The 16,707-nt window shown below is 38.7% G+C and overlaps 1 protein-coding gene, 1 non-coding gene and 1 pseudogene across 2 annotated transcripts; 2 read left to right on the top strand and 1 right to left on the bottom strand.

Moving 5' to 3' along the window:
• Positions 1-8,156: 8,156 nt before the first annotated feature.
• RPL30 (ribosomal protein L30) lies at positions 8,157-11,632 on the top strand. The gene is made up of 5 exons (XM_011372908.2): positions 8,157-8,270; positions 8,379-8,431; positions 8,700-8,845; positions 10,484-10,614; positions 11,532-11,632. Exons 2-5 carry the CDS (start codon positions 8,411-8,413, stop codon positions 11,579-11,581), a joined length of 348 nt encoding a protein of 115 aa, XP_011371210.1. The 5' UTR covers positions 8,157-8,270; positions 8,379-8,410; the 3' UTR covers positions 11,582-11,632.
• LOC111747243 lies at positions 9,425-9,543 on the bottom strand (annotated as a pseudogene).
• On the top strand, positions 11,236-11,368 carry LOC111747247. The gene has a single exon (XR_002783449.1). It is a non-coding gene; the product is annotated as a small nucleolar RNA SNORA72 (small nucleolar RNA).
• Positions 11,633-16,707: the final 5,075 nt, after the last annotated feature.

Genomic DNA, 16,707 nt, shown 5'->3' with positions numbered 1-16,707 from the left:
TTACATTATACAGTGGGTTATGTTACATTATACAGTTACATTATACTCTAACATTATACATTATACAGTTACATTATACTGTGTTAGTTTGCTAGGGCTGTCATAAACAAAGTACCACAAAATTATTATATATTGGATGACTTAAACAACAAAAATTTGTTTCCTCACACTTTTGAAGTTAGAAGTCCAAGATCAAGGTGTGGGCAGGGTTAGTTTCATTCTGAGGCCTCTCTCCTTGGCTGGTACATGGCAGTCTTCCCACATGTCTTCACATGGTCTGTCCACCATGCATGTCTGTGTCCTAATCTTATATGGACACTAGGCATACTGGATTGGAGCTTGCCCATATGACTTCATTTTACCTTAATTACCTTTTTAAAGGCCCTATCTTCAAATACATCTACACTATGAGGTACAGGAGGCTAGGACTTCAACATATGAATTTGGGGGACACAAAATTCAGTCCAAAATACCATCATTATTTTGATGCTCAAATTGTCTACCATTTGATCTATTTTCCTGTAAGGGTTGTGTGATACAAAGCTATGATCTTCACCACGTTTGGAGGTCTCTCTTCCTTTCTCCCTCCTTCCTTTCCTTCTTTCCTTTTCTCCCTGCCTCCTGATCTCCTCTCTCCTTTCTTTCTCCCTCTTCCTCTCCCTCTCTCCTGCACTGCCGGCCTGACAAAGCCTTCACCACCCAGAAATCAGTTCACAAATGCCTTCGAATGGAGACTGAAGACTTTGAGGAAGGGTCCTTCATAACATTACACATTATCAATAATTTTTTAGGAGTTGCCTGGGGTATCTTACTTTTCCTTAGGTATAATTTGTCAGCCAAGCCATGGTCTCTTCTATTTTCTTCAGAGGAAGCATTTTATAATCAGGTAAACAATAATAATCAGGAGTTCTGTGGATATTAGGAAGTCTTTCTCATGAGCCACTCCAGTTTTTGCTCAATGGGCTCAGGAATAAAATGGCTACAGGGACAAGGATAGCAGTCAGATATGGGCTCAACACCTTGTTCCTCCACTTACCATGCTTTACCTGGCTGAGGGTGTCCAGTTTGCCAGTAGCAGCAAAAGTGACCAACGTCTGAAATGGTATCCATTCTTTGAGGGGACCTATCAGCTACCTTGTAGAAGACTGATAAGACCTCCTTGGTGACAGTAGATAATCTTTACTGTAACAGACACTGGATTAGATTTACTTTTCCTGCCCACTATGGTTTTACTTTTCCAGCATCATCCGTTAGTGGATGGTATCATTAAGACATTACACATCTGTCAAGACATGACATTCAGCTTTGTATCTTATAAAAGGACTCACTTTACTGAGAGACAAGGGAATAGGTTCATTTCTATGTGATATAGGTGTTTCTATATACCTACCTCATCATCCAGGTGAAGCTAACCCTATAGTGTGATGGAATGGCACATTAAACACTGTTATGGCACCAGCCAAGATTAAACATGATTAAACAAGATTAAACATGACCAGTATATGCAGATCTGGGTCTTGCTCTCCAGGCTTCTTGTTCATTTGGTGAACTATAAAATAAATTCCATTTCTGCTTAACTGAACTAATTTGTTTCTACTGCTTACAAAAGTATCTAGACTAATATATATATGCTTACCCTGCCTCCCCTCTACCTCACCACTCTCCATCTTAGCAATTACCTGTCCTAGTCCTTTAGTCTTATCTTGATAATACCTGATCATAACTGATACTGTGATTTTCAAAGGCCGATAAATGTGAGGTGTTATATCTTGAAGGCAGTTCATAAATCTTTTCACCTCCAAGGATTCTTTTTATCATTTTTCTTAGACACACCATATTCCGATGTTGTCACAAATTTGCATTTATCATCTATTTCTCCACTAAGTAATCAGTGACATTTTCTGAACAGCATGATATGCATTGTTATAGTGATATGTTAGTTAAAAGCAAAGCACATTAATGTCTTAGCCTGTGCATTACAGCTTTATTAAAGGTAAAACTACATGGTAGGCTTTTCAAATCATTGAAAATAATATGTAAGATATCATATTTTTTTTTTGTGGACACTTGAGAAGATCCCCACTTATACTAAAATTTCAAAAACTGACTCTAAGAAATATAAAATAACCAAAAGACCAAACTTTATAGACACTGTTCTACTTCCCAAAAGTGGTAAGTGGTAAGTACTCTTCCATAGTAAAATACTGAATAAAATACTGAGTTTTTTTTTGTAACCAAAAGTATAAAAAACATGTTTCTTTGGATGGGAAAAAATGGTTTAAAAAATAGGAGAAAGCATTTATCTGGCCTATTTTTTAATCCAGTTCAGTCTGGAGCATTACCAGTCTGAACAAAAAGGGTATAGGAGAAATATTTCAGATTCTTTATTATTGTGGAGGCAGAAAGGGTGGAGATAAATAAGTAGCATTCATTCCCTCTTGTCCGCTAAGGGCTGAGATTTCTTGTATAGGTATATGTGTGTGTAGTTGAAAGGCCACTAACATTCACTGAGTTTACAGTGTCTTTTCACTGGGATTCACTGTCCTTCCCTCACTCCACTATATTTGTGAGCATGTTTAAGGTCCAGGGTAACTTAAGAATGTGAAGGCTGAGTTAGACAAATAGGGTTCCAAATTGCTAATGGGCCACTTTCTTATCTGGACACTGAATTAGTAATAGTTGATGATAATGAATGTGATAGTTTTAGTGTACTGAACCAATATTAGATGAACTTGTTAGTATTTGCCCTTAGTGTACTGAACCAATATTAGATGAACTTGTTAGTATTTGCCCTTACAGGAAATGCAGCCTGTCACTTTTAATGCTCATAGCAAGTGAAAACCAGAAGCACAATAAATGCAGGCACCTGCAGAATTCTCAGAAACTTGGAGCATCGATTTTGGTGAAGGAAAACCAAAGGAGAACCTTGTGTTAATTCTGTCCTATCACAATTACCTGTTTGTATTCTTTCAAGATCACTCTGAAATGCTACAAGAGTAGCATCCAGAAAAATAATATCTGAATGGCAAAGTCCTTTCTCAAACTTTTTCCCAACTTTTCAGTATTTAGGTTTTCAAACTTAAAAAAGCTGAATAGTAGAATGAACACCTGTATATCTTCCACTTAAAATTAACAGTTGTTAAGACTGCTACATTTGCTCTACCTACCTGTTTATAGACACTTATTTTAGCAATTTGAAATTAAGCTGCAGATATCCATACTTCATCTGTAAATACTTTAACATGTTTCTCTTTTATACTAAGGACATTCTCTGTATGACTGAAAGTAGCTATTTTTAATAGTAATAGTAACCTTCTAACACAGGGTCAGCAAACTGTGGCCTGTAGACCAAATCCAGCCAGCTGCCTGATTTTACAAATAAGGTTTTATAGAAACACAGTCATGCCCATTCATTTACATACTGTCTGTGGCTGCTTTTGTGCTACACCAGAGTTGAGTAAGTAGTTGGCACAGAGACCATACTACATGCAAGCAGTATAATAACCTAACTCTACTCGTTTGGTTAATTTCACAAGTTTGAATAAACTGTGAGATGACCTACAGTACAGACCTGGGTACAGGTACTTACCCTAGCTCTGACAACACACTAGAGATGGAAACTTGAGAATAAAAATGTTACTTCTAAGACTTTTTGTGATTGTTAAATAAAATAATACAGGTGAAAGGTTGTCATCCAAACCTGTAGAGAATTTTTGTAAGAATTTATCTGAGCCAAACTGACATGTGCCTGAGAGCAAGAGCTCAAATGTTCCTGAGAATAACAGTTTTGCACTTTCTTTTATGCATCTGAAATTAAGGAGATGTAAGGAAGAGAATGCAAGGCAAGGATTGGATTGCAGGATAGTTAACACAATTATGTGCTCTCTGGAGGGTTATCACCCCCTTCCAGGGGTATTCTGGCATTTCGAAGGTGTGTTAACCTAGATGCACAAAAACAATGGCCAGAGCTGGCTTAAAACTTTTCACTTAAGAAGTTACAGGCCTGGAGCTGGTTAAAATGGCATAGTTGATAAGAGGCTTTGTTCATTCCTCTGTGACCAAATCAAAGTTGTGACAGAAACAAAGAGCAAACAGCAAGGAAAGTCACCTGGGATCTAGACGAACAGCAGCACTACAAATAGGAAAAGAAAGAATCAATCTGCAACTAGAAGATAGGAGGGCGTGGCTGCCCGGTGTGCAGCAGCGGCAATTGGCAGTGCAGACGCCTCTTAAAGGGACCATGTCCGCTAGTGGACTTTCAGTGACAGACCTGCTTGCTCTGAACAGGGCCGGATCAGTTGCTCAGGGGGCACCAGGGACTTACAGGGGAATACTGAGTTGTCGGAGTGAGAGCCAAAGGTGAGGCTTTCTCCTGGACAGAAGTACTGGTGACATCCATTGTTCCTCTGCTGAGCCCTCTCCGCTCCCAGTGTGAGGATACAGTGCCACCATAGCTGAGACATCATCAAACTAGATAATAGAGGTTGCTCAGCCCAGAGTATTCCCTGAAACTCTGCCTCCCCTAACTCGTGGCTCCACCTAAGCCACATCCAGGTGTGTCCTCGACGAGTCAGGTGCTTCTTGCCGAGCAGTGCCAAGACTCAACTGTTGGCAGCTGGCCTCGTTTTCTGGCGTGGTTTCTTGAGGCAACTGTAAGCACAGCATCTGTGGATTGCTTCCTGAATCTTAACAGGTGGCTCCGAGGGGCACAGGCTGGGGCTAAACTTGGCCTGCAGCTGAACCCCTCTCAGGATTGTGCCACTGGACACCTACCACACAAAGCCATACTAATAAGACTGGCAGACGTAGCTTTGCTTAGTACACAGAAACAGACAGAGAAAGGCAGCCAAAATGGGAAGACAAAGAAGCAGAAACCATATAAGAGAACAGAACAGAGATCCAGGAATAATGGAGTCAAGCAATCTAACAGATGCAGAGTTCAAAACACTGGTTATAAAGATGCTCAATGAACTTATGAGAAGGGTAGATGAACTCAGTGAGAACTTCAACAAAGAGATAAAAAACATAAAAATGGAAATGGAAATTATAAAAGAGAACCAGTCAGAAATGAGATGAAGAGTATATTAGATGGAATAAACAGAGTGGATAAAGAAGAGGATTAAATCACCAATATAGAGGATGGGGAAGCCAAGGACACCCAATAGGAATGGCAAGGAAAAAAAAGCCAAGACTATAATAGTAATAATTTAAAGAGCCTATGGGACACTATTAATGTGCTGGCTGAAAAATTACTGCTTGGCTATCACCCGTGGGAACATAACGCTCTAACAATAAGCTTTCTGCTTCTGTACCCCTGCTTGCACAACTGACCTGTGGGGTGACAGCTGGTAAAAAGAAGAAAGATAGACTTGTGTGTTCAAACAGGATAGAGAATAAGGGTTTATAGCTTAAAAACCCTGTACCTCTACATTTCAGGGCTGCTTAATTTGGGGTCTGCATACCCCTGGCAGACCCAGCTGGCTGAATAAAGAGTGTGCTTCCTATAACTCACTGATTTCTGGTGGTCCGTGTGTCTATCAGGGGCTGGCGGCTACAACATTAAATGTAAAAATATCCGTGTCATAGGGGTACCTGAAGGAAAACAAGATGTTGAAGAGCTATTTGAAGAAATAATGAAGGAAAACTTCCCTCACCTGGTGAAGGAAATAGACATAAAACCCCAAGAAGCTCAGAAAGTCCCAAGAAAGAGGAACTCAAAGAGGTCCACAGCAAGACACATCATAATTAAAATGCCAAAGGTTAAATACAAAGAAAGAATATTAAAAGCAGCAGGGGCAAAGCAGTTAGTTACCTACAAGGGCGCACCCATAAGACTGGCAGCTGATTTCTCAAAAGAAACTATGCAGGACAGAAGGGCTTGGCACAAAATATTTGATGTGATGAAAACCCAAGATCTATAACAAAGAATACTTTATCCAGCAAAGCTATCAGTTAGAGTTGAAGGACAGATAAAGATTTTCCCAGACAAAAATAAGCTAAAAGAATTTATCAACACCAAGCCAGTATTACAGGAAATGTTGGAAGGACTTAAGAAAAAACATGTACCAAAAACAGGAATAAAGAATGGTAATAACTACATTCCTATCAATAAGTACCTCAAATGAAAAAGAATTAAGTGCTCCAACCAAAAGACAAAGTTGCTGAATGGATAAGAAAACAAGACCCTGACATATGCTGCCTACAAGAGACTCACTTCAGATGAAAAGACACACACAGACTAAAAGGGGATGGAAAAAGATATTGCCTTGCTAGACCTAGAGGGTATGGCATTGAATCAAATGGGTCGGATAAAGACAAATATCACATGATCTCACATACATGTGTAATCTAAAGAACAAAATAAACAAAAATGACAACAAAAGTGTAAACTCATATAGAGAATATTGAGGGATACTAGATGGGAGGGGGGTTGATGGGAAAAAAAGGCAAAGGAAGTAAGAGGTACTAATGGTTATTCGCACAATAAACATGGAAATATAGAGTGTAGAATGGGGAAGACGGTTAATAATGTAATAAATATATAAGGAGGAAGAAGGGTACTAAGAAAAAAGAGTTCATATCAGCATTGTTAGTAATTGAAAACAAACCAAATATCCATTGACAGGTGAATGTATATGTTATATTAACACAGTGGGATATTACATAGCAGTGAAAATGATGAACTACGGCTCCGCACAACAACATAGATGAATCTTAGAAACATGATATCGAGCTGCAGAAGCAACATGCAGAAAATGTCATAAGATATATTAATTTCTGGAAGTTCTAAAAAGAAATAAATAATACATTAAGAAAATATATAGACCAAACAAAAGTGTTAAAATAGATATGAAAATGGTAACATTCAGGTTAGCATTTTCTTCCTCTGGAGAGGGAAATGAGAATAGGGTAGAAAAGGAGTGGCTCAGGTATGTGCAAAGGTATTAGTGACCAGGTAAACTTCTGAGTTTAAGGCTGTCTTTTTTAACTGTTTCATTACACACAGACACTTTTTGAGCAAATATTATTTAAAAATTTAAAAAAGAAAAACTTTGATTTAGTAAACAAGACTACTATTAAAATGCCAATTTTAAGGAACAAAATATTCAGTGAAATTTTATTCAAATCTGCATCTCTTGTTATTTCCAAAGTGTTCTGATGCTTAGGATGAGAAAAGAATGTTTTAAAGTTTTTTGGGTAAGCCACTCTACATCCCTCCAGCTATGCATCCTTTTTAAAAAAAATCTCGTTACAGAAACATTACACATTAATTATATAAAATGTGATTACAGAAAAGAAAATATTAAAATCACTTGTAATCTCATCACCAAAAAAAAAAAAAAATTTATGATCAGATCACCCCATGAGGTTACTTTCCATGGAACCCGCCCCCCCATCCCCTTTTATTTTTATTTGCACTATGGAGCACAGCTCCTGGTACACTTCAGTTATCCACCTTTTTTTTCTTTTTTTTTGGCTCCTCTTCCTACTGACCTCCAGGGCACCATGACAGCAGTAATAGCTTATCTACTGGGCTAATTTTACTTTTTTTTATTTTTGGTGGTGGTGGTGGGCACTTTCTGTACCTAGCATTTTGAGTGACCTGTCGCAGGACTCTAATGTTCCCAACAAAAAGATTTTTAAAATTAAAACTGTTTATTGCTCTCTTTGCAAATTCGGCTTACAAGTTGACAGCAACAGGGCCATTAAAAGAGGTGAGTTGGACTAGCCGGCTTGGAGCGCCGCAGTTCTCTTGAAGGACCCTTAACTTGGGCGGGGACAGGGGAGTGCACGCAGCGGCTTGATCCCCGGCGGAACTGACAGCGGAGAGTACAGCTGGAGGCTAAGGCACCGGGGTCCTCCCCGTTCCCCCAGAGCCTCACTTTCTGGTAGAGATGACAGCAGCACTAAGACCATGGTCTACCCGCCGCCGCCTCTTCTCGCCGCTCCTCCCGCTTCACCCTGAGCTGGCTTCTCCAATTCCCGCTGAGAACAACAATCTTCAGTTTCTCAGTCTACAGCTGGGAGCGACAGAGTAACGTAGCGCGGAGAGGTTGAAGCCAGAACCACCGGCAAATCTTACTGCTCCACCGCTGGTCTAATTAGCGGTACCTATAGCAACCGGCGGCGGCCCTTCCTTGTTGCCTCGCCTCTTCCGCTTGCAATTTGCTTCCGCTTCCGGTCCCGGAATCCCGGCTGGGCCTTGTAGAGCTTTGCATTGTGGGAACTCCTTCCTTTCTCCCTCCCGGCCATCTTGGCGGCTGCTGTTGGTGAGTGGGCTCCACCATCCCGAGCTTTAGGCAGCAGCTAGAGCCTCGCAGGTTGCCGTTTGGACCTCTGGGTTGTAAACTTCCTGTCCTTTCTTCTGTATGTTTTAGGTTGGGGGCCGTCCCGCATCTAAGGCAGGAAGATGGTGGCCGCAAAGAAGACGGTGAGTGAAGCGGGGCAGGGCAGGAAGCCGTTTCACGTGGAGAGATGAGTCTGGCCGGGGCGGGTAGATCTGAGCTCACTGGGGAATCAGCATGTCACTGGCATTTAGGGTGTCCTAAAAGGAGCCCGTGACGTCTTTTCAATGACTTGGGACGCTCGATTTCGAAGGTTTTGTAAAAAGGGCCCGGCTTCCAGAAAGCTGGATCCAGTTTTGAAGTGGTCACATACAAGGCCTTCATGAAGGTCCATGTTAAATGTTTGCTTTGTAGAAAAAGTCCCTGGAGTCTATCAACTCTAGGCTCCAACTTGTTATGAAAAGCGGAAAGTACGTACTGGGGTACAAGCAGACTCTGAAAATGATCAGACAAGGCAAAGCGAAACTGGTCATCCTCGCCAACAACTGTCCAGCCTTGAGGTAGGTAATCGAAAGAACCTGAAGTGTGTGTCCTGCGAATTCATCGTAAACGAATATCCAGATTGTAAACTTGTAATATGGGTTGCATGAACTCGATTTTATGTAAATTTGTTTTAAAGCGAACACTTGCGGAATGATACACGTTTGCTACTGTGGTGTTTGCATCTCGATCCCCCTTTCCTTCCCAGTCATGCTTTCTCCTTGTGTAAGCTAATCTTAGGGGAGAAATTTGGCAAAAGGGGTAAAAAAAGCAAGGTGGAGGGAAGCACAGAAATGTAATTTGTTTTTCCATGTGTTTTATTTCTTGCCTTTGGTCATTCTTTCAGCTTTGAGATGCTTTAAAAGTTCTACATTGTATGAATTTGTTTTAGTGTGGAAAGGCTAGATAAAGTTCAGGCTGACAAATGGAGTTGCAGGCCATCATAGAATCACCTAGTTCATCCTGTGTCAGTTCTCTGAGCCAATTTTTGCTTGATTTATTTTTTATTATTATTTTTTTTTTAGGCGAAGCAACCCTTGGTTGATCTCACAGATTGCAAGGATTTTGTCAGTTTACAATCCCTTATTTTTTATTTTTTACGCCTGTAGCACCTGGTCTTCCTAGCTGGTCTCCCATCCAAGTACTAACCAGGCCGAACCCTGCCTAGCTGCTGAGATCAGACGGGATTAGGCTTGTTCAGGGTGGCATGACCGTAGATTTGATTGTTTTAAAATTGAACTTAGTGGGAATTGTAAACAAGTTAAACTTACGTATTGCAGAATATAAGCCATGGTATCAGCCCCAGCCGACACTGATTTTCTATGATATGCATAATGTCAGCATTTTATAGCATGTCGGTACTTAAAGAGTGCTGTCTCTATCCCATCCCATAATTAGGTCTTATTTCAACCTGTCTTTCAAGCCTACATTCTATAGCAGTGCTTTTCAAACAGAAATGTCCACACAGTAACATGAGTGAGCTTGTTAAAAAGGTTCTGATTTTGAGTCTCAGATGGGGCCTGAGATACTGCATTTCTAACAAGCACCTTGTGACACTACTGTTGGTCTATGGATCTGCACTTTGAGTAGTGGGAAATTTCTGTTAGAACTCCGTTCAAGTTTTTAAAACCATTAATAGCTATCTACTCAATTGACAAGAATGTTAACTCAGTGTAAGAAATATCACCCCCCGCTCTGTCCCCGCCCCGTCTAGGATTCAGAGCATCAGAGGGTGAGAAATGGACTATCTTTTAAAGATAACGTGGTTTCGAATTCTGGATTCTGCACTTATTCTGCACCTCAGTTTCTTCATTAGTTAAAAAAAAAAAAGGAGTACTTAATATGTTATGGGAATTATGTGAAGTGTCTGGCATGTAGTAAATGCTAAGTAAATAATGGTTTTATTTTGCATCCTACCCTCTTCTCCATGAGCATAGATACTGTGTTAAACATAGGTGTTCAGTAGATACTTGCTAATTATCTCATCTCTTGTAAGGGATCCAAGGAAAGAATGGTTTGTACTAATGTAATTTTTAAGAGTAATAACTGGCTTAGTTACTTTGGAAGGCCTCACCAACATTAAAACTGAGAGAATAGTAACATTTAGTTTGTCACTGGTATTGCATTCATTTATTTGCCTTTTTTTGGGGTTCCTAAAGGAAATCTGAAATAGAGTACTACGCCATGTTGGCTAAGACTGGTGTTCATCACTACAGTGGCAATAATATTGAATTGGGCACAGCGTGTGGAAAATATTACAGAGTATGCACACTGGCTATCATTGATCCAGGTATGCTTTTTAAATCATATTTTCCCCTATTTTTCCCCTTTACAATGTAATGTATGTAGCTGGTATATAGATGTCTTTGGTTCTTGAGTTCAGATGGTAAGAATTTGTATATATCAAGGGATATCCTGTAGTTCTATTCCATAGAGAATTGATAATGAATGTCAGTCCATTGGCTTTGTGATAAGTGAATTTTTTAAAAATTTGAGATCATGGATTTCGTTTGATGAAACACCTAAGAAATAATGACTTAGGACCTTGGTAAAAGGTGAAATTATAAAAGAATAAATAGGTGAAATGGAGGAAAGTAATCTTTACTGGCTGCTTGAGAAACAGAAGAGTTAAATTGGGTGAAAAAGAAATGCCTACAAATACAGTTGGCTCTTGAACAACACAGGTTTGATCTGCACAGGTCCACTCATACATGTAGTTTTTTCACTGGGTTTCACATCCATGGATTTACCAACGACAGACCAAAGACAGTATTTTTGATTTGTGGTTGGGAATCCATGTATGCAGGAGGCCGACTTAAGTTACCTGGGTCAGTGCTCCTGATTCCTTAGTTGTCCAATGAATCACACATCTCATTTTGAACTTAGGAATTTTGAATTAATTCATAAAATATTGCGAATATTCTCGCTGTTCTGATTTCGTAATAATCAGGGCAGGCTAAACATTCGCTATATTAAGAACCATGCATGTGTCCCCAGACCTAGTTCTTTTCCTAGGTCTGGTTTTATAAATGCTGGTGATAGACCAAGTGTAATTTATATGATACATCTTAAGTGGGAAATGGTCTGACTCTAGGTGACTTCGATCAGCCTCAAGAAATGACAGTACAGCCAGTAAAATAACTCGAAGATAACCACTGCTAATTGCCATTAAATGAATTGTAAAAATATTATTGTTTTATTTTCTAGGTGATTCTGATATCATTAGAAGCATGCCAGAACAGACTGGTGAAAAGTAAATCATGCAATTTTTCTTTAATAAAATGGGGCAGAGCTTGTTTTAAAAACTGCGTTTGTTTCGGTTATTTTTATATATTTTTGTTTCAATACACTTTGATTATACAGGTGGTGGCAAGACTTTTGGATTAAGAGCTGTACATCCCAATTTCCACTTTCCCATTTTTGTAAAGGGTGTGCACTGAGTTCCTTTCTTGTACTGGAAATTTTCATAATTCCAATCTCAGAACATTGTTGGCATTTTATAGTTGAATGTGTTTGAGGGGCAACAAGGTTCAAAACCCAGAATTTAACCAGAGTTGCAGTTTATAGTCCAGTTTAAATCTCACAAATCTGAGTAGCTGAGAGGAATAAATGAAATATATTCCCTCCTACCCTGAATTTTGTCACTGAATATTGCATCTCCCAAATATGTCCTACGGAGTCCTTTTCCTACATCTGTTAATATTCAGAGGAATTAATTTAAGGGAAATTATTGATTTACATATATCGTGGTTTACAGATTTGAATGGTGCTGGTAGGCTATACCCTACACAGTCTGTGCTCAAGCTCTAAGGGAGGTTGCAGAAGTATCAGAAATGACAGTGTCTTTTGGACTTAAGAATCAGCTTGGTCAAGGGGTTTTTGGTGGTAGATGAGAGAGGAGATGAGGATGTTTTCAATGTATCAGGAAAGTCAAATGTTGCTGAACTTGGAGTCAGAAGACTCCCTCTTATAATAGCTAATTAACAAGGGTGAGTGAGATTCCCAGTTTCACAAGTGAGGGAATTGGTCTCTTTCAGGTTAACATTTCATGATTTTAGTTTGTGTCTGAAGTTAGTCTGAGCTTATGGATGTAATTCGGAGAGTGTAGCTGTTAACAGGAGTAGAGTTTTACTGGTGGTTCAGTTACTCAATATTTCTCAGTTAGAGAGCACTAACATTATTCAGTGGGACAGTTCTTTGTTGTGGAGGGATGTGGATATTACAGGATATTTTTCATTTCTGGTTTTCCTTCCATGTCATTCTGTGAGAACACCTCTAAATGTCACCCCGCGTTTTCAAATTAACATCTCCTGGTTAAGAGCTACAGAGTTATAAGAAATTTATAAATGTTCTAAGGTGCTCATATTTACATATCCAGACACTGGTGTGCCCAACGGAGTTTAAAATGGTGGAAGTCATTTTCCTTGATAAGAATTGCTTGGTCAGACTACTGCTGGTCTCAGTGCTATTAGTCTTTTTCTATGGTTCAAAATGTTTCAGTCTTGTTTAAGGAAATTCATATATTTTATAATTTTCCTCCTACTTGGTCAATTTCTCCTTTCACATTGACCTAGCCCCGCTCTTTGGGTTCTTTGTCCTCCAGGTTGACTCATTTCAATTTAATTTTTTGAGGGGCATTGACCCGAAGAATACAATATCGTAGGTGCTGGCATACCAGTTCTTTGCAATGCTTCTGTCTCATGACTTTGTGGCTCCAGGTATTTTGGAATGATGGATTTTAGAAAATAATTGCTTTCTAGGGCCTTCTTCTAGGTAATGAGAATATGCAATAAGATCATTTGGCTTTTACCTTTTTATATGTGCTTTTTTGTGCACTCGCCGTTGTTTCAGTGAGAAAGGACCTTAAAGTTCAGAGAAAGGAGTTTAAAAGTAGTAGATAGGAAACACCTCACTCCTTCTGGTCGGAGGCAGCTGTGGTGACGTACCATTAAAGTGCTGCCAGAATTAGAAAATGCCACTAGTCAAGAAGATCTGGGAAGGTCTCAGATATTTTAAAATATTCCCTACTTTCATTTAATTACAATGAAAGTAATGTGTTTGGGTAGAAAGCTGTATGTAGGGGACTGCAGGAAGTCCCAGCCAATTGGGTTTAATCCATACCTGTACTGAGAGAGGAAAGCTCCAAAGAAGAGGTTGTATGTTGTGGAGTATGTTCATTGCAATCTAAATGGTGTGGCAGGAACAAAAGGTGTAAAGAGGAGAAACGAAATTTCAGGCTGGTCATGAATGCAGTTAGTTGGAGCTTCTGGAACATGGTCATCTGGTTCTGATTCGTGGAAAATGGTTCTCTTTGATCTTCTGTCTTGCAACTCATTCCCAGTTATACCTTAGACTTGCCGCTCCTGCTTGCAGGGGCATCTGGTTTCCCTCCTCCCTCCTGCTTTTCAGGTCACCCCAACATCCACTTCCAGTCTAGATCAGGTGTCTCTGAGTTACCAGAGAACCTTTTTTATGGCATTAATCATATCTGTCTCATTAAACTAAGGTCCCAGAGGATAGGGACTCAACATTTTCAACTTTATATCATTTATTATGTGACTAACATATGATAAACTAAAAAATACCAGAATAAATAATGACTTTTAGGGCTTAAACATTTATTTCTCATTGATAGGCTTGTGACTTTCTAGTCCAGAATTTTTTCATTTTGATAGGTTTTGAACATCTTGTACATTTCCTATTATTTAATGTATTACCTCCTACTTGGTTTGCTTCAGAAGATAATTTAGGAGTGGAAATCTGCCCAAGTACTTTCTTCAGGTGAGCAAAGAATTCACTCAACATAACCTTATGTGTTACCATATTAGTGTCAGATGCTGCTGAAGAATAAAAACTAGCTAGTATTGAGCATTTCAAATGTTAGATTTAAAGTAGTTAAAGTAGTATGCATGTTAACCCATTTAATCCTCCTGACAATCCGTTGAGATAGTACTATTAGTCCCATCTGTTAGGATCAGGGCTTGGAAAGCTCACACAATAATCAGCTGGAATACAGAAACCTTAATACCTGAGACGTACAGATAGCAAAATAAGGAAAATAGAGAAATATTTCAAATTTTAGACAATCTTTAAAGATCTTGGATTATTCTGTAAATTAGATGAATTGGTTGGAGGCCTTTGTTTCCCTTGAACATATTTTTCTTACCAAGTGTTTAAAAGCTTAAAAACAAAAAACAAAATGGGAGCAGGGGCAGTCTACAGCCACTAGAGGGAGCCAGAACTCAACAGAAAGTGAAGCTAATTGAGCTAATCGGAAGCAATGCCTGAAGGATGATTACATCTCCAAAGGTAATGCCACCCCAAATCAATAATTTACTTCCTAATGAAAATATGCTTTGGAGATCAAGTGGATGACTCATAAAATGAAGGTTTAGTACTTTTTGAATCACAACTAAAAGTTGTGATACTTGGAAAGAATCAGACACAATTAAGGCTTAGATGTTCTCCCCACGTACCACACTGCCCTTTGAGAGGACATTCTAATGAAAACACTTGTCTTGAAATATTTAAACATAAGCTTATTCAAGGTATTTTGTAAGGCATTTGGCCCCAAAAATCCATGGGAAGGATGTTATTTTGGGTGTCCATTTTATAACGAAGCTGCCACCGGTAGTGTTTTCTTGCTGCTCTAGGTGCCATGAACTGATACCTTGAAGACTCTTGATCTTGTCTCTATTCCCACTTTATTTTCCCAGGGACAACCACTATTGTGTGTATCCTTCCAGAACATTTCTTAAATGTACATATTTGTGTGTCTAAACAACTAGTAATGTTTGTGGGTTTTTTTAATGTACAGGAATGGTATACTAAATATACCCTGCCATTGGCTTCTTAAATTAAACATTTTTCAGTTTAACCACACATACATGCAGCTTTAGTGTATTGCTTTAAAAAATGTCTAGTATTTCTGAGATATATGCCACAATTCATTAGTTATCCTTATGATTAGGTTATTTCTAACTTGTTACTTTTATACACTCTAGTAACATTCTTGTATAGGTCATATACATGCTAAAATGCAATGGCTACAGCATAGGGTTGTGTACATTTTCAGTTTTACTATGCACTGATTACTCTCCAAAGAGACTGTCCATTTGCTTTCTCACTCGCAGTGTACAAAAGCCCCAGATTTCCACCACCTCACCAACACATGTTATAGTCAGACATACTAATTTTTGCCAAACTATTGTTTTAACCTGCATTTTCCTGATTACCAGTGAAATTCAACATTTTTTCATATGTATATTGGCCTTATCTCATGTATCTTTAAGTCAAACAATTATACACAGGCTACCATTCTCTGAAGTAGTGAATTTTAATACTGTATAAAAAAAAATCCAACTTGTTATACAAGTCCATGTCCTATGATTTTATGCATACATCCATATACATATATCAAGGTAAAGTCCAATACAAAAAAATAGCTTTTCCTATGGCCAGTGTTCTATAGAAGTAAGACCTTGCAAACTATTTCGTAGTCAGATAAGATTGCAACACTAAGGAGAGGCAGAAGCAAATCTTGGCCATTATGTTCCAGAGTATCTTTGGCTAGCTTATTCTCACTTGGTAAACTTTAGGATTCTGAAAGATTCTTTTTCTCAGTAAATTTATACAAGTTAGTGTCTACTTTTTGCCCTTGTTCTATAGCAAACCAGCTTTCTCAGTACTAATTATATTTTACTTTACAACCTTACAGAATTAATGATAGGCTGAGCTTTAGGGCTCTGAACTGCTTTCATTTTAATTGTTGATACAATGACGTACAAATACAGAGTATTTTGAATCTTCATCTGTATCTCAGGCGATTTTCCAGGGCTTCCATTCTCTGTGTCATTTCTTCTAGTAAATCTCATATTAAGGAAGATGAACCTGAACTGTATTATTTTTATTTACATTCAAATATAACTTGATTTATCTACATAAAAATTTGTTCTAAAAAATAAGGCTTTGTTTTTTTCCCTTTCTGTTAAGTATTTTAAAACCCTGACTTGTAAATTTACAGTAACTAATTTAGCACGTGCTACCAAGATAATCATTTTTCAGGTTAAATACTTTTTAAATATCGATGTGCAGATGGTTCAGTTCAAATTCTTTTTAATTTTTAATTCTAGTCACACCTCTGTTGCTTATAAATTAGTTTGCCATAGCACACCTCTATGAGCCAGAATTCACAGGTGGGAATGTGGTAAAGAGAAGAAAACAGGGCTTTGGAAACTAAGACATCAGTTTTCACCCATGCCAGATATGGCCAAAGGGTAGCAACCTGGAAGACTTCCAACCTATGCTTTTATATATTAAAACTTTCTTAGTCTCCTATGAAGTAGACCCTCAGAACTGAGGTGGGAAAATGAAGAGGAAGGAG

This window comes from Pteropus vampyrus, unplaced genomic scaffold (genome assembly GCF_000151845.1).
Source record: "Pteropus vampyrus isolate Shadow unplaced genomic scaffold, Pvam_2.0 Scaffold215, whole genome shotgun sequence".
NCBI classification, from domain to species: domain Eukaryota; kingdom Metazoa; phylum Chordata; class Mammalia; order Chiroptera; family Pteropodidae; genus Pteropus; species Pteropus vampyrus.
The sequence above is the reverse complement of the archived record's forward strand: the minus strand, read 5'-3'. Positions and strand labels throughout refer to the sequence as shown.

Bases quoted from the DNA above. Each gene is read 5' to 3' on its own strand.
- RPL30 (XM_011372908.2), top strand. From the start codon at position 8,411: ATGGTGGCCGCAAAGAAGACG. The intron at 8,432-8,699 runs GTGAGTGAAGCG...TTTGCTTTGTAG, and splicing joins TGGTGGCCGCAAAGAAGACG to AAAAAGTCCCTGGAGTCTAT. The intron at 8,846-10,483 runs GTAGGTAATCGA...GGGTTCCTAAAG, and splicing joins AACAACTGTCCAGCCTTGAG to GAAATCTGAAATAGAGTACT.